Raw genomic sequence first — 24,835 nt, 5'->3', positions numbered from 1 at the left:
TTTATTCAGAGCAAATCTGACACAGAGACACATGGATGGATCTAAATAAGGTATATCTTTCCACAGAGTAGGTGTCCCTGCCTCAGATTTCAGCCTGGAATTATGCAACAGTCTATACATTCATGACTGATCCATTTCTTGAATAGGGCTAATATTAATACTAGCTGTATAATGCCACCCTACTACAATATTTGTCTCGGCTTTTGCTCATATCATACCTTCTTTTTTTCTCTCCCCACTGAAGAGTATCCATTCACGGCTTCGTGCACATTTGATCTGACGAAGAAATCATCCTGCCGCCGGATTACCATTCATATCAAATGGCACATCAAACAAGGCTGACAGAAAAGAGCTCCAACTGAAGATGAAAACAGGTGAAAGGGGAACAACAAAATGGAAATCATTCACTTGTCACGAAGCGTCTGGCAGCTGGAGCCTCCGATCGACAATGTCATGCATAAAATTATGTATGCACAGTGCGAGGGTCACTGAGAGATGCTGAAAAAACATCTGTTGTTATGTCTCGAGAAAAGCTAAAAAAAAAAAAAAAAAGAAAAAAGAAAAAAGGAAAGAGGGATAAAGTAGCCCGATTTCCACAACCCAAGCAATGCTTTCTTCTGCATGTATGCCTCCTCTGGAGAGCAGCTCCTCTCGGTCACTGCATCCTCTCCTCCGAGTGCCTCATCCAATTAGCAAGTCAATAAAATGTGTCTGTGAGGCAGAGGAAGCCCACCAGCTCACCACAGCCCCTCCTCCTTTTTTTCCTCCTTCTTTCCTCCTCTTCTCACTGCCACAGAGCCATGGAGCCCCCCTGCTTACGCGCCGTTAGCCTGCCGCACAACCACATCCACGCTGGATACGGCTCGGGCAATCAGGCTGGGGAATGAGCAGCTTGCTGTGAGGCGGTGGTGGTCCTTGCCCACCTTCATCACATTTTCTTTTTATCTGTGCCGACACACACACACACACACACACACACACACACACACACACACACACACACACACACAAAGAGAGACAGGAAGGAGGGAAAAAAAAGCCTCAGCTCTACTCCTGCCAATGCATCTGCTCTGTCTCTAGCTCTTTCTCTCCGCTCTCCTTGTGAGCAGCTCCTGCTTTCTCTCTCTGCCTCACTGCATGTCCTCTTTGAGTGAGAAAGTAAGGATGTACAGGATGGATCGTTTCTAAAGGGGAAAAAAATTAGAAAGATATAGAAAATGTTAAACAGAAGATAGGTTTTTGAGGGAGGGAAGCTATCTACAGTAACAGCAGGAGAAATGGAGGGAAAACTCCAAATATTGATGATAAGTTAGGTGGAAGACATCAGAGAAGATACAAGATGCGGAAGGACAAAAACATACTTTAGAAGTAACACAATGCACAACCTTCAGGTAGAAGGTCCTATTTTGTCTTGTCTCTTAATCGTGAACCTGTCAGCATCAACAACATGACTCAGGGATCAAGCAAACGGCTTTCTTCTCACACTTACATTTAAACCTCAGAGTCACAGTTGTTGTTGTCTCGATTAAAAACAGAAGATCGAGCCGTAAAACCTATGGGTATCCGTATGTTATGTTAAAGCCTTTGTGGTTTTAAGATATTTACTAAACATATTGTGATTTATTAAGGCTGCTGAAATTATAATATTAGCATCATAATCAGTTAATAATGAAAAGTAGAGTTTCTTTCAGCAGCAGTACAATCACACACATTGAAGCTAACTCTGGGACTAATAAAGGCTCTCATCTCATCTCATCCTATCTTATCTCATCGACTTAAATCTTCGCTGGCATTTTTGTTGCTCATTTTTTGATATGTACTTTATAATTTACTTGTTAACCGTTCACTTTGCTTTCTGCACATATCTGGAATGATATCTATTCGTTTCCATACTTAACTAATACGTAAAAGTCAAAAATGGCTATTACTCATATACAGTATGTGTCAGATATTTCAGTTGTGCTAATAATGGCGCTATTTTCAAATGCCTGTTTAATTTTCAGGTTTTTTGAGTGTTTTCTTTGTAGCCACAGGTGGTTGCCATTTAGGTGGAAATCATGGAAAGTTAAAACCCACGTTTAAAAAGCAGAACAGTGTTTAATATGTGGTTTTGTGCTTACCTGCCAAAACATTACATTCATATGTCTTTACTTAATTCACATTTTTCAGCCTTGATAACATTTAGAGCTTTTTGCTAACAATGGGAATGCTGCAAAAGCACAAAGTTAACTGTTAATGTAAATGTATTCATCTAACCAAATCAAGATAGACCTGGGGATTTAAATATTGCTTTTAACAGTCTAAAACACTCTATAAACGCATTTCTTACTAGTGCCTATTGCTATTGTATAGTACTGTGAAAAAGTCTTTCAGCCAACTCTCATTTCTTTATAGTTCACATCCAAGCAGCTGGACTTTCTTGCAAAGTTTAAAATGCTTTTGAGCAATCTGTGCTTTCTGAAGGTCTTTCAAAGTTTTCTTTACTGTTTATTTGTTAAACTACTTCACACTGACCTATGAGTCATTCAAGCATTAAAAATGCGCCTAACTCAATGGATGCACTAATGTAATGTCTACATGAGACAAATAAAACTTCATTCAAATAAAAGAAAAATATAAAAAAGTATTTTTTCCCCAAATTTCTTTAGATATAACTACAAAAATGTCACAAACAGCACAGTTTGACAGGCATAAAAATCACATTTTTTCTCATGTAAGTTTACTCCCAAAGTAGAAAACATGGCACATCTCGGCATGCTGTGCAGCGTCTCCTTAAAAAATCTGAAGAAACTGAACACGTGCAGAACAAATGAAGAAGTGGCAGGCATAAAAAAAAAAAGAAAAAACAGTATCTGAAAAACCCAAATCCTCTTCAGTTGATCCATCTACTGTTCTCTAAAGCTTCAATGGTCTCAGTGGAAAGGTGGGATTATTAAGGCATCCTTAAGAAAGTGAAGGAGGCAGAAAAATGCCAAAATACACAAGGACTCGACTAAAAATCAGTGGCAACAGGTCTGATGGCGTGATGGATCTGAGACATCTTTGGTTCAAATTGTCATCAACAGGTATGGAGGAGGTGAGGAGAGAGGTACAGCAGCCATGTGTAAAACACAGTGGAGGCTCTGTGATGGTTTCAGCCAGTGTGTTGGAGTTTGTGTCAAAACTGATGGAATTATGAGTGATTATGAATTTATCTACCATGTAATACTGGAAACCTTCACCCAGTAACTTTATTTTTGAAGCATACCTAAATAGAAAAAACACAGCAAAACACTATCAGTGACGGATCTGCTTCACCAGAGCCCAAACCTCAAAATTATTCAAGCAGCGAGAGATCATCTTGACCAAAAACAGAATAAAAAGCAGAAAACATCCAAAGAAGATCATTGAATGCCCCTCAAGAAGTCCAGAGAACTATTCCCAAGACACTACTTATAGCAATGATGACGAAGCTTGCCTAAGAGAGTTCAGGCTGTGTTGATGATTAAAGGTGGTCATACAAAATATTAAATATTACGAACTCTGTTTTGCCTTAAATACTCGCACTTGTTGCACTGAATCAGTCCCATTTACCTAACAAAAATAAAGAAGTGAGGGGGGGCTTTCACAGTACCGTCTAATTGAATATGCTAACGATGGCACGATTCACAATTTTATACCTCATGTTCATTCAAGAAACACATTTCAGTCCATTTTTCGGTTTCATTCATTCCACAGACCCCCAATCTGTGTAATAAAACACAATTAAGCCTCAGTGTGGTTGAAACATTTATTTATATTTGCAGTGATGACTGATTTCAGATGGTTGCAGCAACAGAAGACAAATGTTAAACACGAAATGAACTACACCCATTCAGTCTTTCAGCACATAGAAAAATACTTTTGTTTCTTGAGCTAATTCAAGGGCAATACCAGTATTTTTATAAGGTGTGTCGTTCTTGTGTGCTTATCCACTTCTACTTGTTCCTTTTCCTCACAAATTTAACACAGCTAGCTTAAATCATTTACATACAGCTCAATGCCTGTCACAGTCTTACAATGTTATTGTTCCTATTGTATTATATCAATACAGCTACAGTAAACTCACTATCTAATGGCTTTTCTAATCTGACACGTCCAGAAATGTCGCAGGAGGAACATTTTGTCGGCGATGACACGACTTTTGTGTTTATGAGTGCCAGCTGACGATACTGATACGTGAAAAAACACTGGTACTGTCCTTTAAGACGTGACACGTTATTACTCGTTACATTTACACATTGAGAACCATAGCAGCGATCCTCATTTCATTCCTCTTTCTCAGCCTTTTACCTTTTTTTTTGTGATGCGGGAATAACAAAATAATATTCCGAAGCAGACATCGTGAAAGGCAGAGCGGTGAATGACACTGATACGTCGAAACTTCCGACACTGTTACCTCTTGCTGCGCGCTTCCCTGGACGACTTCAGCTTTTTGTCTGAGTCGACGTCGCCTCGTCCCGAAAATATTCATGTTCTAGTGCGTTTAAGGCTGATATGCGTTTCAAGGGGTCAAAGGTCAGCATTTTCTGTGGAGGAAAGAGTAGCACGATGTTAGAAGTGTATCACTGTACGTTGTGAGCTCTTTAATGGACAGTTTGATGAACTGCCAAAGAATATCTAATCAGCCAGTCACATGACAGCAACTGGCATGTAGACATGGTCAAGACAAGCTGGGCATCAGAATCAGGAAGAAAGAGGATGTAAGTTTGAATGTGGCACGGTTGTAGTGTCAGAAAGGCCAGTCTGAGTATTTCTAAAACTACTGAGCTACTGGGATTTTCCCACACAACCATCTCTAGGGTTTCCAAAGAAAAAAAGAGAAAATGTCCAGTGGGCGGCAGTTCTGAGTTTAGAGGTCAGAGGGGAATGGGCAGACTTCTGAATGCATAGCACATCAAACCTCGAAGCAGACGTGCTACAGCAGCAGAAGACCACACCAGGTGCTCCTCCTGTCAGCTAAAAACAGGAACTGAGGCTACAATTCACACGACAGAAGACTGAAAAACGTCGGCTGGTCTTTCGATTTCTGCTGTGACTTTCAGATGGTAGGGTCAGACTTTGGGGTAACCAACATGAAAAGATGGCTCCATCGTGTCTTGTATGGTTCAAGCTGCTGCTGCTGGTGGCTATTTTCTTGGCATATCTTGGACTCCTTAGAACCACTGAGCACCATTTAAATGCTACAGCCTACCAGCCTGCTGACCATGACCATCCCTTTATGACCACAGTGTACCCATCCAGCTGGATAACATGTCACAAAGCTCAGATCATCTCACACTGGTTCCTTGAACATGCCAATGAGTTCACTGTACTCGGATGGCCTCCACAGCACCTTTGGCATGTGGTTAAATGGGTGATTCACATCATGAATGTGCAGCAACTGTGTGATGCTATCATGTCAATATGGAGCAAAAAGATCTCGGAGGTATGTTTCCTGCACCAGAGAAGATTAACTGGCAGATTCAGTCCTATTTACCAATTCTGCAGTGAAACCGAGAAGTAAAAGCACTTGTGTTTCTATTATTTATCACATCATACAGGGAGACATGATAAAATCTTCTGTCTACTTTAAATAGTTAGGTAACGCCTTTAATCACAGGAGGAATGAACATTTACTGTAAATCTCCTTTAAATATTCCATTTAAAATGTCAATTTAAGTCATATTTCCTCTTTAACCAGCACTCTGTAAAGCATGCGAACAAAACCCTTTTCTTAAAAGGGCACTTCCACAAGTCCGGGTTTCTCCTCTAACACAACCAGCTGAATAAGCAAAAGGAGTCACAGGAATTTGTCAGGATCGCAGCAGTTGAATTCCTGAGGCTCGTGTTTAAGGCAAATGAAATTCTTCTGGGATATGAGGTTGCTTAATCTGTTAATGCCCTGATTTTAACTCGGTATGTAGCTGAGACATAAATCAACTACCAGGCAGGATGCAAAGCCGCTCTAATGATTTAATTCACGAGCCTTACCAGCAACAGTTGCGCCCCATGCTCATTTATCTCTGGGACAAAGTCCGTGATTGGGCGAGCCGTGAGAGTGGGGAAGTTTTTCCTTGATAGTGTAACATCAGTCGGCCACTCCTCCTCTGGCGGCAAGCCGATAACCCTGAAATGACGTGTAAGTTTCAGTGACAAAGGAGTTGCGAGAATGATCAGTCGGGTTAATGTGACTGAAAGTGTTTGTTACTCACTCAAAAATCTTCCCAAGTTGGTCCATTTCTGATTCTCCACAGAACAAAGGTCTAACACACAGACAGAACAAAGACGAGTTAAAAGCTGGAAGCTGATGGTTATTTTTGACCTTTGGCCTAAAAGCTACAACATCATAACACTGTGCATTTTTGATGAATCATAAGAATCTCACCATCTTCATAGGAACTGCTCACAAAGGGATCGTTTTTTAGGCATTCATCCTTTGATGCAATGTGTCATTTGTACCGCTAGGTGGAGCTGCTGTGTGCTTCTTAGCATTTCTGATTAAACTTAAAAGCTCCTCTAATACGTTCATAAAATTGCTGCTATCACAGGATCAGTCTCTTAAATTAAACTTCTAAATCACCAAACAAAATTAATACTGAGCTGAAGTCAGTTCTTAATATTAATATTAAGCTTATTGGTTAATTACCCACCCCTGCTCTATGGTAAATTTGTATCACCAAGCATCATCATTCCCTAAACAGCTATAAAAAAAATACAGTTTAACTCAATAAACCTTAATCTTAAGTTACAGCTATAAAATGTTTATGGCAAAGACCTTTTTTATTTACTCTTTAAACCAATTTACCCTTATTAAAACTCATTTTACTGATATATGTACTAATATATGAGAAACTAAAAACCGCCCGTGCCTCAGGACCAGAGAGCACACACTGACTGCAAATGTGCCGTGAATATTTTGGTTTCAGTCAGAAGCAGAATGCAGAAATGTTCATATATCTGTAAAATGTTCAGCCTCGTTGCACATTTGCACTGGATTTGCTATCATGTCCTGGCATCTTACTAAATATTTCTTGCACGTGATTAAAAAGAAGAAATGATCCACATCTATGTCAAACATGAGAAAGTCAGCCTGACTTAAACCGAAAAAATGAACAACACTTTGTAAATATTTAACTTTCTCTAACCTTAGCCAACAGTTTCAGAACCTGAACAGCAAATAAAAAGCTAGACACGAGTCCCAGGCTTGTGCCTTTGTACACACTGCTTCCCTATCACGGGTGCAGTTAAAAGATGTCATGGTTATCGAGGCAATGGTTTCACACAGAACCAGGGCAAATCAAACTTACTTGGCACGATGGAGATGATTTAAAATCGCAATCTAATCTGTTTTCAGGAATTTAATGAGAACCCAGAGCTCACGTCACACCTCGCAGAGGATGAGTAATCAGGCCTCTGCTACTTTTTAACTTAGTGACTCAGATCACAAAAATCGAATGCTGACTCACTTCCGTCTGAACATCTCTGCAAAGATACAGCCGGTGCTCCAGATATCCACGGGTGTGGCATAACTGGACTGCAGCAGGACTTCCGGAGGTCGGTACCACAGGGTCACAACCTGGAAGACACAAACAGAACAGCTCAATGGATACATACCAAAAAAACCTTTTATCAATATGTATATGCTGATACTAATTCATCATGATCTGATGGGAATTTCTAACTTGGGGTTGGGCTCTAACAGAGTCGCAAACAGGTCAAATACTGTTGAAGAACAAAACACTCGCACATTAGCTGCTTTTCTGCAGATGTTTCCAGAGTGTGTCATTCAGGTTGAGGTGAGAAAAAATGCTTTACTGATGTCTGAAGATCACGTAAAAGAGTTTATTCGTAGTGCAAAGACAGTGTTTAGCAAAAAACTCCACAAAACATTATCTAGTAGCAGGGGCGGGGCAGTCGACCCCCCTTGATATTCAACTGGGCCCCCATGTTGCCCCTCCAAAATTGTGTAGTCATGTCACTCCAACCATGGGCGGAAATTACAGATAAGATAGGAAGACAAGAAAGTTTTGAGCCCCTTTTTCTGTTAAAAACTGTTTTGTCCCCCTCAGTGCATCACTGCACGTAAATACCATTACGTGCAGTGACAGCTATAGGGTTAAATAGCATTGTTAAAAGATGTGCTCCCCCTCATACCCCCCCCCCCCCCCCCCCCCAAACTCTTGAATTTGCAAACTGTAAGCAAAACGATGTGTTTTTTTCTAGCACTCAGGAAAATTAAACATACTTACTGCTGTAACCACTCTTTATTTTATTGGCTCCATTACTTTGTCGCTAAATCTGAATCTGCAGCAAGGGTGCTTTATAATTATGGGGAAGCTACGTCTTCTAATGGAGGTCTAGTGAACATTAAGATCATTACAGCTACTAAATTTAAAAACACTTTTAAAGTGCTTTTGTTTTCCTACGTATTTAATTGAATATTTTTTAGCCTCCTCCAGTACTTCCACACTATATCAGTAAAACGTCTGTGGTTTAATCCCAGGAGGGAACATAAAGTCCTTTGGGGTCGTGTCAGGAAGGTTATCTGGTATAAAAAATCTACCAAAATAAGCATGTGGAGCTACTTCCTGTCCTTGTAATTAAGATAGCAACCAAAAATAACTCTATGAGCCTCCCTCCCTGACTCATTTGACTAATTGATGGGCCTCTCCTTTTAAAAGTCCTGGAAAAATGCCCCTGCCTGGCAAAGGTCTGCATCTTCAGCAGGTAATTTTCTTTCACTGTACTCATGCTAATGCAGAAGCTAGCATTTAGCTAAAGTTACAGACATACCAGCATGGCTCTAGCCTTTTATTGTTACTTTACTGTTCATTTTTTAAACCACTAAAACAATTTTTCTGAATTCAAATAAAACAAATAATAAGCGGACACAGCCACAATCACAGCATCTTCAATTATGGGGCAAATGTGCGTGACATTAAAAGCAAAACGCCAAAACAAGGCATAGCAGTTTAAACATGAGTAATAAAATGCTAGCCAGTGCAGTAAATCTGGATATTACGTCTTTTTTTTTTTTTATAAAAATGTAGTTTTGAGGCATCATGGTTTGTCCTGGAGTATTTCCTGGCAATCTGCTAACACTCCAGGAAGTTACTGCTCCCATCCAAGTCACGGCGTGAGATTTTACACAACATCTTTACACAAAAATGTGATATAATGCATTAATTACCGAGGCGTGGGGTTACTACTTGGCAGCTTTTGTTACTTTTGGATTGTTTACCCACCATTTCCAGTCCTGCCTTACGCTAAGCTAACCATCTGCTGGTTGTAGTGTTCTTATCTAACGCTAAGCAAGAAGGCAAATAAGCATATTTTCCAAAATGTTTATGCCTGGCACCAGAACGCTGAAGACTGGAAACTGTATGTTATTTTCACTGTCTAGCTGCCTAAAACACTTTGAAGTGCTGACTACAATGAAATGGTAGAAAATTGACAATAAGAATTAATCAAAGTTAGAAAAAAAAATTACAATATCCTTTGGAAAATTACTCTATACACGTCTTACCACAGGAGTGAGGGCCATGTGGCAGCTGTAGATCCTGGCAAGTCCAAAGTCAGCCAGCTTCACCTGGCCCTGGCTGGTTACCAGAATATTCTCTGGTTTCAGGTCTCTGTGCATCACGCGGTTAGAGTGAAGGAATGCAAGACCACACAGCAACTGCTTCATCAAATCCTGCAAAAACACAAGCAGAGCTTCACTGGAACTACATATTTTACAGCTTTCAGCTTGGGAACAGGGATTTAAATGAGTAATAAGCAGAACCGTCCATGCTTGGAATGTGGTATCAGCAATGTTATTTTACTTTAGCTAACTTTTAGTGTAGATATAGCTGGAGCCAGTTCTCACTTTAATGCGGTCTGGAGATAATCCTGGTGCTGGCGCTTTCTCTAGGTATGTCTTAAGGTCCTGGTCCACGTGCTCAAACACTAGAGTGACTTTGGTCTCCTGGTTTGCTCCCTTGGTGGCGCAGACATCCATAAGCCTGCAGAAGTAAGAAAATTCATGACTCCTGTGTGAAGCATTCATTTTAATCACAAGATGAAAAGACGACACCCACCTGACCACATTGGGGTGGTCGAACTGCTCCAGCCGTTTTAACAAAGCCACTTCTCTGACTGTGGAGACCGGGAGGCCGTTTTGGTCTGTCCTCACACGCACGCTCTTCAGAGCCACAAACTGCCCGCTCTCAATGTCCCGGGCTTTATAAACAGTCCCATAAGCACCTCCACCGATTTCTGCCACCGGGTCATACTGGATGCTGGTGCTGTGGGCCATGGCCAAGTTGAAAGAGCCTGACACATAAAGCAATAATGATATTACTGGCAATCGGTTAATGTCCTGTGGAAAGTGCACTGCTTCAAGTGACCGATCACAGTGGTTGAAGATGCAAATACATGATGAGGCTAGAAAAAAAGTAATGAAATCGTTAAAGTCAGCTGGATTCACCCTCTGGGCATGAAGACTGCCTGGACCCAAGTGGTTATCTGACCATCCACTTCAGAGAACAACAACACTGGCATTGCTTAAAAATGCAAAAAGAAAAAAAAACTTATAAAAACCCATCTAACAACAGTCAACCAGCATAATGAACTTTTTATGAACTCTCTACACCGAACAAGGAACATCATCTTCCCAAAGACATTCTGTGTGGGAGAAGCTGGTGACTGTTCAGTAATAAAGAGAGAAAAGTCCTCGGGCTAACACCAGGCAGAGGCTGAAATTCATTACCACATCTCTGCAAACCTGCCACATCCAAAATGAATTGATGCTCCTCAACAGCTCTTGTGCTTGAGGATCCATTTCTAAACGAGTACAAAGTCTATTTCCTGTCACACTGCCAGCAGTCCATCTTAGAAATAACTTCGAATTGGCGATAAAAAAGCACTTTTGTGTTAGAACTTCATGCGCTCTCAATGAAAGTCTTCCTGTTCGTGTTTTTTTTTTAAACTTTGCAAATGACCTTCTATAGCAACAGTATGCTTACAAATGACCTTCTATAGCAACAGTATGCTTATCTGTTTAACTACAGCGGGGGCTTTTATAGCAAATGTTTTTGGTAGCTACCAGTTTCTCTTTTATTCTTTGAGCTTTAGCCTGTTTTTGATGTGAAAAAGTTTCTAGCTTGCTAAAATTATTCAGTTGAACTTCTTCCACTACATTACATTTTTAAAACCTTTTCCCTAATACTCCAAAGACCCCCCCACTACAGAGATCCACTTCTATCAGCAGCTGTTGGCTTTTCCCCTCGTCTAGCAGACCTTACACTTTTGCCACCAGACCAAACATCTGTAAAAATGTCCTCGTCTGTTCATTTTGCTTTCAGTTTAGTGTCTGTTTGTGAATGAATTGCTCCAAAGACTCGTGTTGTTATAGGTTATAGTGCAAGTCTTTAGCAGCACTAGTCCTTTTGACTTCTTGAGATAATTAGCCCACTCACTACTGCTGTCAGTGTTGCTGTGCAAATACATTCGACTGTCTCAGCTGTAGTTTTCAATGATGTAGTACCCCTTTAATTTTGATTCAATTCAATTTTATTAATATAGCACCAAATCACACAAACAGTCAACTCGAGGCAGTTTATATTGTAAGGTAAAGATCCTACAAAAATAAGTGAGGCTGGGGGAGATCACCTCTGAAACCCGGTCCCTCAGTATTGGTGCCCCCCAAGGATGTGTCTTCTCACCACTACTGTTCTTGTCATGATCCTGGGTCCTTTTGACCCAGCGTTTTGTGTTTTCTCTTCGAGATTTTGGTTCTGTTCACCTCTAATTGGTGTTTACCCTGTTCCCCCCCGTGTGTTCCTGTTTTATTGTGAAGGTCTGCGTCTTATGTGAGTGTTTTCAGTTTGCCTCCCTGGTCTCGTCATGTTAATCACTCCCAGCTGTGTCTCCCACCTGTGTGTAATCTCCCTGTGTTCTGAGTGTATTTAAGTTGTATTTTCTGTCTTAGTAATTGCTGGTTCGTCTGTGTTGTTTCCCCTCGGTCTCCCTGCGTCTCCCCGTATGTATTTCTCCGGACCTCCCTGCATCCTCATTCTGGTTTGTCTTATTAGTTTACCCAGTTTAGGTTTCCGGTTTCATGTTTTGTCGCCACCGCTGTTTGTACTTACACCCCTGTCAATAAACACTCACCTGCACCAGAGCTGCCGCCTTTTGGGTCCTTTTCTACATTCCACACGGCTTGCCCCGGCAATCCATGACAGTTCTCCCTCTACACTAACGACTGCACCTCCAAGAACTCGGCTGTCAAACTCCTAAAGTTTGCAGATGACACCACTGTCATTGGCCTCATTCAGGATGGTGATGAGTCTGCATACCGGCAGGAAGTTGAGCGGCTGGTACTCTGGTGCAGTCAGCACAATCTGGAGCTGAACACTCTTAAGACTGTAGAGATGACAGTGGACTTCAGGAGACATCCCTCAACTCTGCTCCCCCTCACCATATCAGACAGCCCTGTGTCGACTGTGAAGACCTTCAAGTTCCTGGGTACAACCATCTCCCAGGACCTGAAGTGGGAGACCAACATCAACTCCATCCTCAAAAAGACCCAGCAGAGGATGTACTTCCTGAGACAACTGGGGAAGTACAGTCTTCCACAGGAGCTGCTGATCCAGTTCTACACTGCGGTCATTGAGTCTGTCCTGTGCTCCTCCATCACAGTCTGGTATGGAGCAGCCACTAAACAGGACAGGAGCAGACTGCAGCGGACTGTACGGGCAGCAGAAAGGATCATCGGCACGCCCCTGCCCTCCATCCAGGACCTGTACCTCTCAAGAACCAGTAAACGGGCAGGGAAAATCATCACAGACCCCTCACACCCTGGACACAGACTTTTTGATCTGCTGCTGGTACAGAAGCCTGCAGACCAGGACCACCCGACACAGGAACAGTTTCTTTCCCCTCGCCATCTCCCTTCTTAACAGTTGACCTGTCACACTGCTCCCACTGCCAGACTGCAGCTGCACCTTATGTACATTTTGTAGTATTCATTCCACCTCATTCATTTCTGTATTTTATGTATATAAGTTTAGATTCGTTATTTATAGTTGGTTTACACAGCTTTGTGTATGTATGTGTAATGTGTATATATAGACACGTGTGTGTGTGTGTGTGTGTGTGTGTGTGTGTGTGTGTGATTTACATTGCTGTGCTTGAGAGCCACCATCTACTGGAACCAAATTCCCTGTATGTGTCTGCACATATACTTGGCCAATAAACACGATTCTGATTCTGATTCTGATAAAGAGAAAACCCCAAGCAAGCGCTTTGGCGACAGTGGGAAGGAAAAACTCCCTTTTAACAGGAAGAAACCTTCAGCAGACCCAGGCTCAGGGAGAGGCGGCCATCTGCCCCAACTGTCTGAGGGTGACGAGAGGAAGAAAGGCAAAAAACACACTGTGGGAAAGAGCCAGAGATTAATAATAAGTAACGATCAATGCAGAGCAGTGTATAAACACACGGAGAGTGAAGACCACTCAGTGGGAAGCCCCCAGCAGCCTAGGCCTATTGCAGTGTAACTAAGGTAGGATTCAAGGTCACCTGATCCAGCCTTAACTATAAACTTTGTATCACTCCGCGAAGCTCCTCGGTAGCCGTAATGCGCCGACAATCTATCAAGCGGTGCAGCTCCGTAGCTTACCAAAGTCGTACTCAAACATTTTTGACAGATTGCTGAGCGCCGTGTACCACATAAAATCGGTTCGCGGCCATCAAGCACAACCAGAATTCATACATAAGGCGCGCTATCAACTTTTGAGAGAATGAAAGGATTTTAGGGTTAGCGCGGTTAGCTCGTTAGCGCGGTTAGCTCGTTAGCATGTTTAGCTCGTTAGCACGTTGACGCCGTCCAGCCCCACGCATTAGTGATGGGATTTCCGGCTCTTTTTAGAGACCCGGCTCTTTCGGTTCGGCTCACTAAAAAGAGCCGGCTCTTTCGGCTCCGTACCGGCTCTTCAGGTTGTTTTGTTGCTTTAATTAATTTATTATTAACAATAATATAAAATTATGCACAAAAGGAATTACTAACGTAAAAACAAGTGGTTTTATTTATATATGTTTATATATAAATATATGCGGTGGCCCCTAGAGACAAAACACGTACAAACTCCAAAACACATTTCTAGCATGAACTGAACTTCCAAAGCAGAGCTACTAGATCACTTAAATTACACAATTGAAAGCATGTGTGTATTGTTTGTGTATTTATACACAGGCACTCATATATATATTCAAATAATTTAAAAAAAAGTTCATTTACCTGTTATTACCACACACCAAATCTGGTCGTTGGTACTTGCTGGCTTGTGTAGCCACAAGATAACAAAGGCTCAACACTGCGCCCAGCATCCTGGAGCACTTCTGTTGTCTTTTGTACGTGTTTTGAGTTTTTATGTGCTTCTGAGTTTTTATATGCTTCTGAGTTTTTACGTGCTTCGGAGTTTGTACGTGTTTTTACATGTTTTGGAGTTTTTACGTGTTTTGGAGTTTGTACGTGTTTTTACGTGTTTTGGAGTTTGTACATGCTTCAGAGTTCGTACGTGATTTGAAGTTTGTATGTGCTTTGTCTCTAGGGGCCACCGTAAATATACTTTTATTTATTCACTCCACATAAAATGTAATAAATAAATCATATAATACAAAAATCAACTATTCACATTTCAAGTTTTAACTATTTAAATTTTCAGCTTTTTCCTTTCACAAATTTAAAGTGAAAAGAACACAAAACACTGCAAACCACAACACAATTAAATATAAATTATAATATGAAAACTAAAAGAACATGCATATTCTCTGTCATATGGACCTGCATGAATAAACTTTCTCAATCCTTTATCATCTGCAACCGAAAATAGTTGTGGATGATTACTATACCTTTCTAATGTTGTTGTCCCTGCCTCTCTTTCTCTCTCTCTGGCTCTGTTCCTGTGCTACTGAGTGTAACTACCGCCCCTCCTCCCTCTGCCCAGCGTAAAGCACAAGGCCCGCGTGCAGAGTGAAGCGGGAAAAAAGTGCGAGAGAGAGGCTGAGAGAAAGAAAAAAAAAAAAAACCCACGTGACGGCTCGCGATAAGGAGCCGGCTCGCGTCGTTCACGTCAAAGAACCGGCTCTAAGAGCCATTTCGTTCGCGAACGACCCATCACTACCACGCATAGGGCGATGCGCAGTAACTCGTTAAAGGAGATTTGCCGTGTCCATCTTGTCGCTGCCTGCACGTGAAGCGATGGGGGAGGAGGGGGAGTTGTCTTCAGTGAAGGCGAGGCGGAGTAACGTTGCGTAGAGACAAAAGTGGACGAAAGAGAGGCAAACTTGCGGCTCCACAACTATAATTATAACGTAACATAGACTATATCGATATAAAGGATATTGTCACATCTTATATCTCGTATAAAATTATATCGATATGTTTTAAAAACTCGATATATCGCCCAGCTCTAGTAAGACAAACAAAATTCTGCCACAGACTGGTCTCCCTGTTGAAGAGGTGATAAGGTCCATACAGATATATACACACAGAAAGACTGAGAAAGTTCTACTAAAATGCTTTAGGAGTAGAAAAATGTCCCACATCTTGACAAACTTATGGTAAAAATGTCACTCAGCTCGTTTAATGTAGCTCCTTAAAAATGTACACATGCTGTAAATACTTTACAATTTACACATTTGTTTTTTAACCCTCTCAGGCTCAAATTAAGTTTTTGTTGCTAATGCACAAAAGAACACCTGCAGTGGTACTTCTGAGTAAAACAAACTCATAAAATATGTATGTGGAGTAATCAGGTTGTTAGCTTTTACTTGTTGCAAATCTGCAACGCTTGCCTTGAGAGGGTTAAGATTTTTCAAACAAAAAGTTACTTTGATGTTATTTTAGTGTTATTTTATATTTTACCCAGCAGCATTATTAAAATTGACTTGTGCACATAACAGAATTAACTTTGCTTTTTTTCTCACTGTGTGTTTGTAATACAAAACTATGCTTGGAGCTGCAAAGCATTTGAAGGCTAGTTAAGCCAACATCGGTTAGAGCGGAGATATATTCATCAGTGCTCTATTATATACTTATCAAATGTGAAGTGTCTTATTTGCGAAATGGGTGAAACGCATGACACAAAAAACATCTTAAGCTTGATTCCAGCCAGGAATACGTGTTGCGTATCATACTCCCCTCCGGCCCCACCTGACTTCTCCACCTCCCATTTCCTGCCTGCCCCCAACTGTCAACTGCCACATAAAGACAACTGCTACCCCCACCCCACCCTTTACCCCCCACCCATCAAAAAAGGGAAATACTATTAATTTTAGGTTTTTAATCCACAAGTGGCAGGAGTCATGTGACTCAACAAATGCGGCTCCACTTTAAAGTCGAGGTCCTTTGACGAGGGACTTCTGCCCACCACTCTGCAGCACAGGAAGCACCTTCAATCACTCGACCCAAAAAATCTTTCTGTGCCGTCGCTCCAGCCCTCAGTCTCCCGACAGGAAGCAGGTACACGGCCAGAGACAACATCATCCCTCTGCTTCCTTCTCTTTGTTAAAGCCTCGGCCTTTAATCTGTCAAGGCAGCTTGGTGCACTTCCTCCGCTCAGCCCATCCCCTAACTGATTTCCATCCATCCACACCCCTTTGACCTACTACACCTCTAATGCCTGATACGGATCTCTCTGCAAGCCCTGCTTTTGCATTCTGAGCTCGCTTACTCCTTGGTAGAAGTTCTCTTCTCTTTAAAGTGTGAAAACAAAACAATGTCCCATTCAGGGTCTCTTAAGAACCTGTTGATCTTGTTTAGACCAAGACTTGTCTGCCATTATGTCAAGTCACAGAGCGAGCGATGTGTTGCTGTCGAAGAAATAAAGAAAGACCTCAAACCAAACTAGACTCCAGTGTTTTGGATTCGGCACCACTTTCGTTTAACAGTATTTATTACCCACCACAGCACAGCAAAACCATCCGTTTGGTTCATGCCTTCTGAGTAAAAGGAGTAGAGGACAAAGCTGACTGTAACCTGACATCCCCAGGCTGATGTACTGCCACCAACAAAATCTATTTTCCCTATTTTCATGTGACTCAAACTGTTAATAAAAGTAGAGCAGAAACATCACCTGACTCTGTGCATTAACGATGATCAGAGAAAAGAAAGATGAAGTAGGCCTAGAACTTACATTTTTCTGAAGAAAGGCACAGCAACAAAGGACTAGAAACACAATCCACTCAAAGTCCAACACTTCAACAAGGAATTCATTCTCTTCTGGATTTGGCTGCTAATGTCATTTTCCAAAACAGGTAATCCAAAGTCCAACACTGTAAACGGCTGTGAGATATTTGGCTTACACAGTATGAAAGCATCTCTGTGTGTTTTATATGAGCCCAGAGATGGAAAACAAATAAATAGAGAGTGCACTTATGGGCTTATTGTCAGCATAGAGATAATTCAGTAAAAATCTTACAGTCCTCATCTTCCACGAGAAGAAAATGTCCATATGGAACGAAAGAAACCTGCCAAGTTCAGATTTGTTATTAATATCTCAAAGTGTTTAATGAATGAATAATCCACTGGATCACTGCATCGGCTAAAATACTGTATCAACCAGAGATGGGCAGTAACGCGTTACTTGTAACGCGTTACTGTAATCCGATTACTTTTTTCAAGTAACGAGTAAAGTAAGGGATTACTATTGCAAAAACGGTAATTAGATTACCGTTACTTTGCCGTAGGAACGCTGCGTTACTGCGTTACTAAAACCGTGATTTTTTTGCGAGAATGTCTCATGACAGTGACGTAAGCAAGTGCGACGTTCGTGACAACAGCTGTGTGCAGATCAACAGTGGATAATATATCGAGTGCGGGAGAGAGTATGAGCGTACAGTGTTTAAAGCGTGGAAGTACTGACCTTACTTTGAGTTTGATTCCATAAAAAGTGACAAAAACATTAGTGTCCATTAGCATTGTGCGTGGGAAGAAAACTTCTTTTTACAGCGAAACCCCCCCCCAAACGTCCAAGCAAGCACTGAGTGCGCAACGACGTAATGGGAAACTCACAGAGAAACTCGCGGATTCTTCCACTGACCGCTGCGGCTCACCTGCACCAGGGTAAACCTCCGCCTACCCCGCTCCTGCTTTACAGGTGAAAATAGAGCAACAGGACCGCTAGTCTTTGACTTTATTTATTTTCTGCTGTGTTTTACTTGCATCTATTTGAAAGACTGAGTGTAAACACACAAAAAAAAAATTATTTTATGTGCTGGAATGTGCAGAAAATAGGTTTAAATATTAAACAAATTTCTTCCAGTCAGAGAATGTTGCATATAATTAAATTTTTGCTTGATGCATAAAGTTAAAAGATTAAAACTAATAAAAGTTTTAAAAAGGGACTTTTCCATTTGATTACATTTTGTATGATGGATTATGCAGAAAAAGTAGAATTGGGCTGAAAGGTCTATCGCTTTATCACCTATTCAGGTTTTAAATCGTGTTTTTAAAAAGTAACTAAGTAACTAAGTAATTAATTACTTTTGAAAATAAGTAATCAGTAAAGTAACTGGATTACTTTTTGGGGGAAGTAATCAGTAATTAGTTACTAAGAATAAAAAATGACTAATATTGCCTACAGTTGTTTTTATATATCCAGACGTGCTCCCAAACCACAAACGGCAATTATAAACCACATGTAGTCAATATAAACTGTTGTTACTAAGAGGAAGAGGTATTGCTTTAATTTACCGCAACTCTTCCTCTTGTGCAAAGAAAACTGAGTCAGACTTGTCTGCTGACATGAATCCACCAAAATTTCTCTCGAAATTATTAAGAAATGAACCGACATACAGGATGCAAATAAAACTTTCTCTTCTGCAAAAAACAAAACAGAACTCACTTCTCTAAATAACACTGAGATCAATTTTGCCATCAAGATATATTTACATAAAAACCTTTTTGACAAAGCTTATAGTTGGGGCAGGATCAGGTGACCCTAAGTTATACTGCAATAGGCATAGGCTGCTGGAGGCATCCCATGATGCACCGAGTGTTTCTTCTTCACTGACATTTTTTCACTCACTATGTGTTTATATCATTTAATCATTTGTTATTATTAAACTCTGGCTCTCTCCCATCGTGTGCTTTTTGTCCGGTCTTCCTTGCTTCACCCCAGTCGAAGCAGATGGTCGCCCCTCCCTGAGCCTGGAGGCTTCTTCCTGTTAAACGGGAGTTATTCCTTCCCACTCTCGCCAAGTGTTTGATAATAGGGGATCATCTGATTGTTGGTGTATTGACCTTACAGTATAAAGTGCCTGGAGGTGACTGTTGTTGTGATTTGGTTTAATATATAAATATGAACATATGAGCATGTTTCATGTGCCTGGAAAGGGGAAAAGCAGTAAACTAGCTAGCAACATAATTTGACTCCAAGTTTATATTCACCTTTAACTCCTCATTTAAGTCGACACCTTTGTCAGTAACTTTGCATACAACACTTAAATTAAACCTTACATTTCATAGGTTAAAAGAGCAACAACAACAAAAAAAATCAAGTTGTTAGCACTTCCATTTATCAGGCCGCGTTCAGTTCCTTTGTATTTGCTTCAAATTAATATCAGGGCAGGAAATTACTAACGCTTGATATGATAGGCCAAAACATTGCCCGTGATAACAAAGGCGTCATGATACAGCGGTACTCAACATGTGTCGAGATAATAAATGATATGCACTGCATTTGCCTCTTCACTGCATGCAACCTGGTTACTCCTTCACTTTATAATGAATGACCACGAACAGTCACAAAGCAGGCACTCTGTAATTCATGTTGGTTCTGCGGGTTCTCGGGGGTTTGGGAGTCAGGGAGGAAACCTTCCCATCACAATTCTAACACCAGTTTAACTGGTCTGGGCTAGGCTGCACTTGGTTGTGTGGGCTGACTTAAATATTTATCCCCGCTCCCCAGAACTGGTTTCAAATGTACGTTTTGCAGCAGGCAGATCAAATGTCTACATTTATTGACTCAAACAAACTGTGGGAAGCACAATTTTGTGACGGACATCAAATGAATCAAATGTGCGAAACCCTGTCAAACATGTACTGATAATATCTGGCAGGAGGAACCAGTTGGGGCAGGGATAGCTCAGTAGGTAAAGTGGTCGCCCCATGATCGGAAGGTCGGCGGTTCGAATCCACTTAACGGCTACCCTGAAGTACCCCTGAGCAAGGTACCGGGCGCCTGCTTAGTGGGCTGCCCACTGCTTCACTGAGTGAATGGGTCAAATGCAGAGAAAAACAAGTAATTTCCCCATGGGGATCAATAAAGTATCCATTATTATTATTATTAGAGAGGATTACTGCATGTGCATTTTGCCCCATCCTTGGTTGACAGTGGTCAGAATAAATAATCCGTCGGGCTCTAGTGCCAGCAGTGTTTTCCCCTTGTCTTCACAGCAGGACACAACAGAACAGCCCTGTGGTTTTCAGTGAAACTACCACAGCCTGCCTGTAGAGCAATGACTCTCATAATGAATGATCAGCCTTTCTGTGGTCTCACTGTCTGAGCTGTGAGTCGTTCAGGAAGTGAACAACCCATGACTTGTCACCCTAAAAACATCTCCCGGTTTCCTTTTCCAGCATAGAACAGCTTGCACAACCAGGGGACACACTACAGCTGCACATCTGGAAGCTTCAGCGTCTGACAACACTGGGGTCACTGATCGCTGCCAGAACTGGTCGTGAAACTCACAGTTACCTCCACACATTTCATTCATTTACTGATTCTTCTAAGCAAAATGCAAACCAGTGACACTGAAGGCCAGTGGGCGGAGGTAGAGAGAAAGCAGGCCAGGGCACACAGAAAGCCTGCTCTGTCCCGACACGTGGTGCTCCTCCATAGCGCTCCTTTGTTAATTACACTGGCAACAAAGTGCAGCAACAACAGGCCACATGGACTTTTTCCTCCTCACCTACATGTTCACTGACGTGGCAGGGAAAACAGCAAACTACAGCAAGCAGCGGATGAGGCAAATCGCCGCCTGCAACTTCCATTTCCACATCTGTGCCACATTACATAAATATCAGTGTCACACACTCTGATCGCAAGCGGCTTCGAGTAATCGTCAGCCCAGATACTGTACTCACCTCGCCCGTCTGTCTCTCTCTCTTCTGTGGCAGGTAAGCTCACTTTAGCTCTATAAGGAAGACATGCTCACTAATCTGCCACGTATAACTCGCATACAAACGGGTCACAAGTGGCAGGTCGGTAAGGTTTAAAGCCCAGCAGTGGATCTGCTGTGGAGAAGCCAATACACCGAGATGATTTCGGCCTCCACTGTGTTTTTTTCTTCAAGCCTGCACCCCTTTTGGGTTGTCTTCCTGTTGCTTCTAGCAAATCTCGGAGGCGGAGCCAAAATAATTCACCAGCAAATGAATGAAAAACTCCCGAGCTCAGCTGTGCGTCTTAAACTTTTATAAAGTGTCCAGAATCTGCAGTTATTAGCAATATATGACAATCAGTCGGGAGGTAGTTAAGGATAATTGATATGTAGTAGTCAAATCTAATTTGTCCCATCAAAACTATTATTTAGAATATATATTTACATATTACCGTGTCTGAGTTTGTGCGTCGTGCAGGAGAATAACATAGCCTGCTTACGTCGCTTAGAAATATTTAACTACTGATAACAAGCAAACAAATAGTTTCTTGAGATTTCAGCTTATAAAACAAATCATTTCTTAGTTTGAACTGGCTTATTTTTTTAACGTTCAAAGATGAAAAAACTGCTGGTGGCATTGAAAAATAAATAAACAGACAAATAAATAACTTAAATTGATCAAATAATGCTAATTATGAGTTAATTAACACATCATCAAAATTTATATGAAGTACCTGATAGATTTTTAGATCCTCCCCAAAAATATGTTAAAAATCCGTCCATCCAGTCACTGAAGCAGTGTGGTTCGTCAAATGAGTTTTAACTCTAAGATTGAAATCACTCTTCTTTTTCTGCATTTCCTACAGCTAGACAGATACAGACAGACTGATGCAGATATAGATATGGTCTAGATATAGACCCACACTGGGGAAATCCACTTGTTACAGTAGCACGAGGGGCAGAAAGAAAAAGTGAATTAGAGATACTTCAGAAAACCATTAAAATACATGAATAAATAAGAAAAATGATTTACAAATAAACACTACACAAGACTGGTTTGTACAATACTATACACAGCAAAATACTCTAAAAGATAAATCAAAGTTTTTTTTTAAATACATAAATAAAGTGCAGCAGGAATGATAATATATACACGCATATTTTTCTCAGCAAGTATTTATCCTATGTGCCTATCGTACAGTCTGACTGCTGTTGGGATGTAGGGCCTGCAATGATGCTCCGTCCTACACAGTGGCTGTAATTGTTAACTGTTGAAAGAGCTGCTCCGAGTCTCCACAGTCTCATGCAGGGAGTGAGAGCTGTTGTCCATAATGGGCATTAGCTTGGCTAACATCCTCCTCTCACCCACCTCCTCTATGGAGGCTAGAGGACTAGCCAGTCTATTAAAAGTTGTACAACTTCTTTGAAATATGCATATATGTATTGTCCTCTGTTTACTGTGTACCAGTAACTATGTAATAGTTTATTTCATATCCTAAAATCACCCTTTACATAAATACCAAACTAAAGTTTGCAAACTTTATCTAGAGACATATGGACCTGCAAATTAATTTAACAGTTTTTCTTTAATCTCTCCATATGTTCAGTATTTAAAACATCACCTAATTTCAATTTCAAAACAGTTTTTTTTTTCAACAGTTAGTCTAAAAACAATTCAAAAGAGAAACAGGTGTCCTCTAAAAAGGAGAAAAAGACTACACCATGTAAACTAAACAGTGTAATTAGATTAGCAAAATGGCTAATTGTGTATTTATTTAAAAGATGCAAATGGAATAACATCAGGCTTCATTCATCTCTGACAGCTAATAGTCTGTCCATACTGTTATTTTGAATGCTTATCCAATATAGAGTAGCAGGTGGTGGATATCAAGTCTGTCATACTGATGTAGCGTACGAGGTGGAGTATCCTGGACAGATTATCAGACTGTTACAACAATTCAGTGTTGCATTATTAGATAATAATGAATTACACGTGGCTATTAGGTTGAATACTTTTGGCTGTGAATCTCTTGTTAACAATAATCTGATCTTATCGTCTGTCCACACTAATGGACATCCTGTCTGTCTCCGTGCCTTGAGGGAATTCTGCATCAGGCACCCAAAACAACATACAAGTGTTTAGTACTGGAAATAAAGGGGCTTTAATGGGGTGAATTCAATCCCAGACACATTCATTATATTTACTTAATGGATGCTTACTGGTTATGAACAAACTCCACAGTCAGTCTGCACTGATGCATGGGGTCAAAAAACAAAAGCATGAATGGTGGACGTAGTATTTTATAAATAAAATCCCATTAGGTCAGCTAAAATTTCTGTGCTCTGATATCCTGCACAACATATCCATTTGGCGCTCAGTCTTTCCCTGCTTTTACAGCTTTCTCTCCAGCCATCACTCATGCATTTATGTGCCTGCTGCCTGCTAGAGGGGAAGAAAGTAGACATTATCTACTTGTGACCAGAAATGGGAATATAGTACAGTGATAGTGACGTGCAGGCTGTCCCAGTAGCTGGGACAAACTCTAAATCAAGGCATTGCTTCTCTAAAGCTGCTCGAGGGCTTTTTGCCTACCAGGAGAACTGCTGAGAAAACACAGAGTCAGTTGCAGAGATTTATAAGGAAGTGATCTCGAACTATTTTAAGAACCTTCGATAGACTCTTCCCTTGCAGACACTTTACTTGCCTTATAAACACAGCTGTTAATAATAACATCAGTGATGGCTCAGTTGTATGAAAGTGACCCAGTAAGCCCTGATACTGTGTTTAATATCATGACTGTAGCTTATGATTGAACATATAATGGACCAAATTGTCTCCTTTCTGCATAAATTATGAAAATTTCTTTATTTTAAAAATCAGTTATCTAAAAGTTTCCGCCTCAACTTCACCTTTTCCAAGGTGCTTGGAGAAAAATAAAGAACTGGTGAGATAAAAACTACAGCAACACTTGAAACACTAGGGAACAACTTTATTACGTGTTTCGACTATATGTGAAAGCCATTTGGCTGATGGCTATTACTATAAAGTACTTGAATGAGAAAGAAAGTAAGATACAAAATGAAATATTAAAGAATGAACAGTACCTGGAAGTGTTGACAAGAGATAATAATGATGCACTAAAACAAATGGAGGAACCTGATATAAGACTAACAGAATGTGAAAAAGAAATAAAAGACCTAAAAAAAGCCAGAATTCCTCAGAGATTAGAACGACTATAAGGAGGGATTTATATATCCCTGGTCCAAAGACGCTCACAATTTAACCACCAATACTTCCACCATCACTGAACCACGCCCAACAGAACAGAAAGTTTGGTTTAATGACACACACATCCAAGCAAAGATTCCCTTCAACCACTCCAAACAAGAAAAAGACTCAATGTAAATTCTCCAGCCACCTTGGACATCCTTTTTTGGGCAAAATGTTTCATCCCCTGGAACCCCCATCTCCTGGATGATGGGGGAAAAGGAAAAGATCCATTCGACCGCCCATGGACCCGATCTCAATACTGGGGAAGAAGTCAGCTGTTGCCAACCCGAGCAGAACTGTATTGACTCCCGCTCCACTATCAGTGTTTGAACTTCGTCTTTCTTTTGTGCCAACTCCTTCTGTAAGTCCATTTGAACTTGTTTTTAAGAGCTGTAAAAACGTCAGAGAATTTTTAATGAG

General features: G+C 40.9%; 1 protein-coding gene across 1 annotated transcript; it reads right to left on the bottom strand.

The window, feature by feature from the left end:
* Nucleotides 1-3,764: 3,764 nt before the first annotated feature.
* On the bottom strand, nt 3,765-21,340 carry cdk4 (cyclin dependent kinase 4). Its single transcript, XM_085354058.1, has 8 exons — nt 21,131-21,340; nt 10,080-10,314; nt 9,869-10,004; nt 9,527-9,694; nt 7,467-7,576; nt 6,213-6,263; nt 5,992-6,127; nt 3,765-4,547 (listed from the first exon to the last, which is right to left on the bottom strand). The coding sequence occupies exons 2-8, from the start codon at nt 10,295-10,297 to the stop codon at nt 4,446-4,448; spliced, it is 921 nt and encodes a 306-aa protein (XP_085210184.1). The 5' UTR covers nt 10,298-10,314; nt 21,131-21,340; the 3' UTR covers nt 3,765-4,445.
* Between the last annotated feature and the right edge of the window lie 3,495 nt (nt 21,341-24,835).

The sequence above is a fragment of the Diplotaxodon limnothrissa genome, linkage group LG5 (genome assembly GCF_057381915.1).
Source record: "Diplotaxodon limnothrissa isolate DT_005_m linkage group LG5, D_limnothrissa_male_GT1.1, whole genome shotgun sequence".
Lineage (NCBI taxonomy): Eukaryota > Metazoa > Chordata > Actinopteri > Cichliformes > Cichlidae > Diplotaxodon > Diplotaxodon limnothrissa.
Note: the sequence above shows the minus strand (reverse complement) of the source record. Positions and strands in the feature narration are given on the sequence as shown.

Excerpts from the sequence above, each read along its gene's own strand:
- cdk4 (XM_085354058.1), bottom strand. The coding sequence starts at position 10,297 with ATGGCCCACAGCACCAGCATCCAGTATGACCCGGTGGCAGAAATCGGT. Across the intron at positions 7,577-9,526 it reads ACATGGCCCTCACTCCTGTG|GTTGTGACCCTGTGGTACCG; the intron begins GTAAGACGTGTA and ends TGTGTCTTCCAG. Across the intron at positions 6,128-6,212 it reads CAACTTGGGAAGATTTTTGA|GGTTATCGGCTTGCCGCCAG; the intron begins GTGAGTAACAAA and ends ACGTCATTTCAG.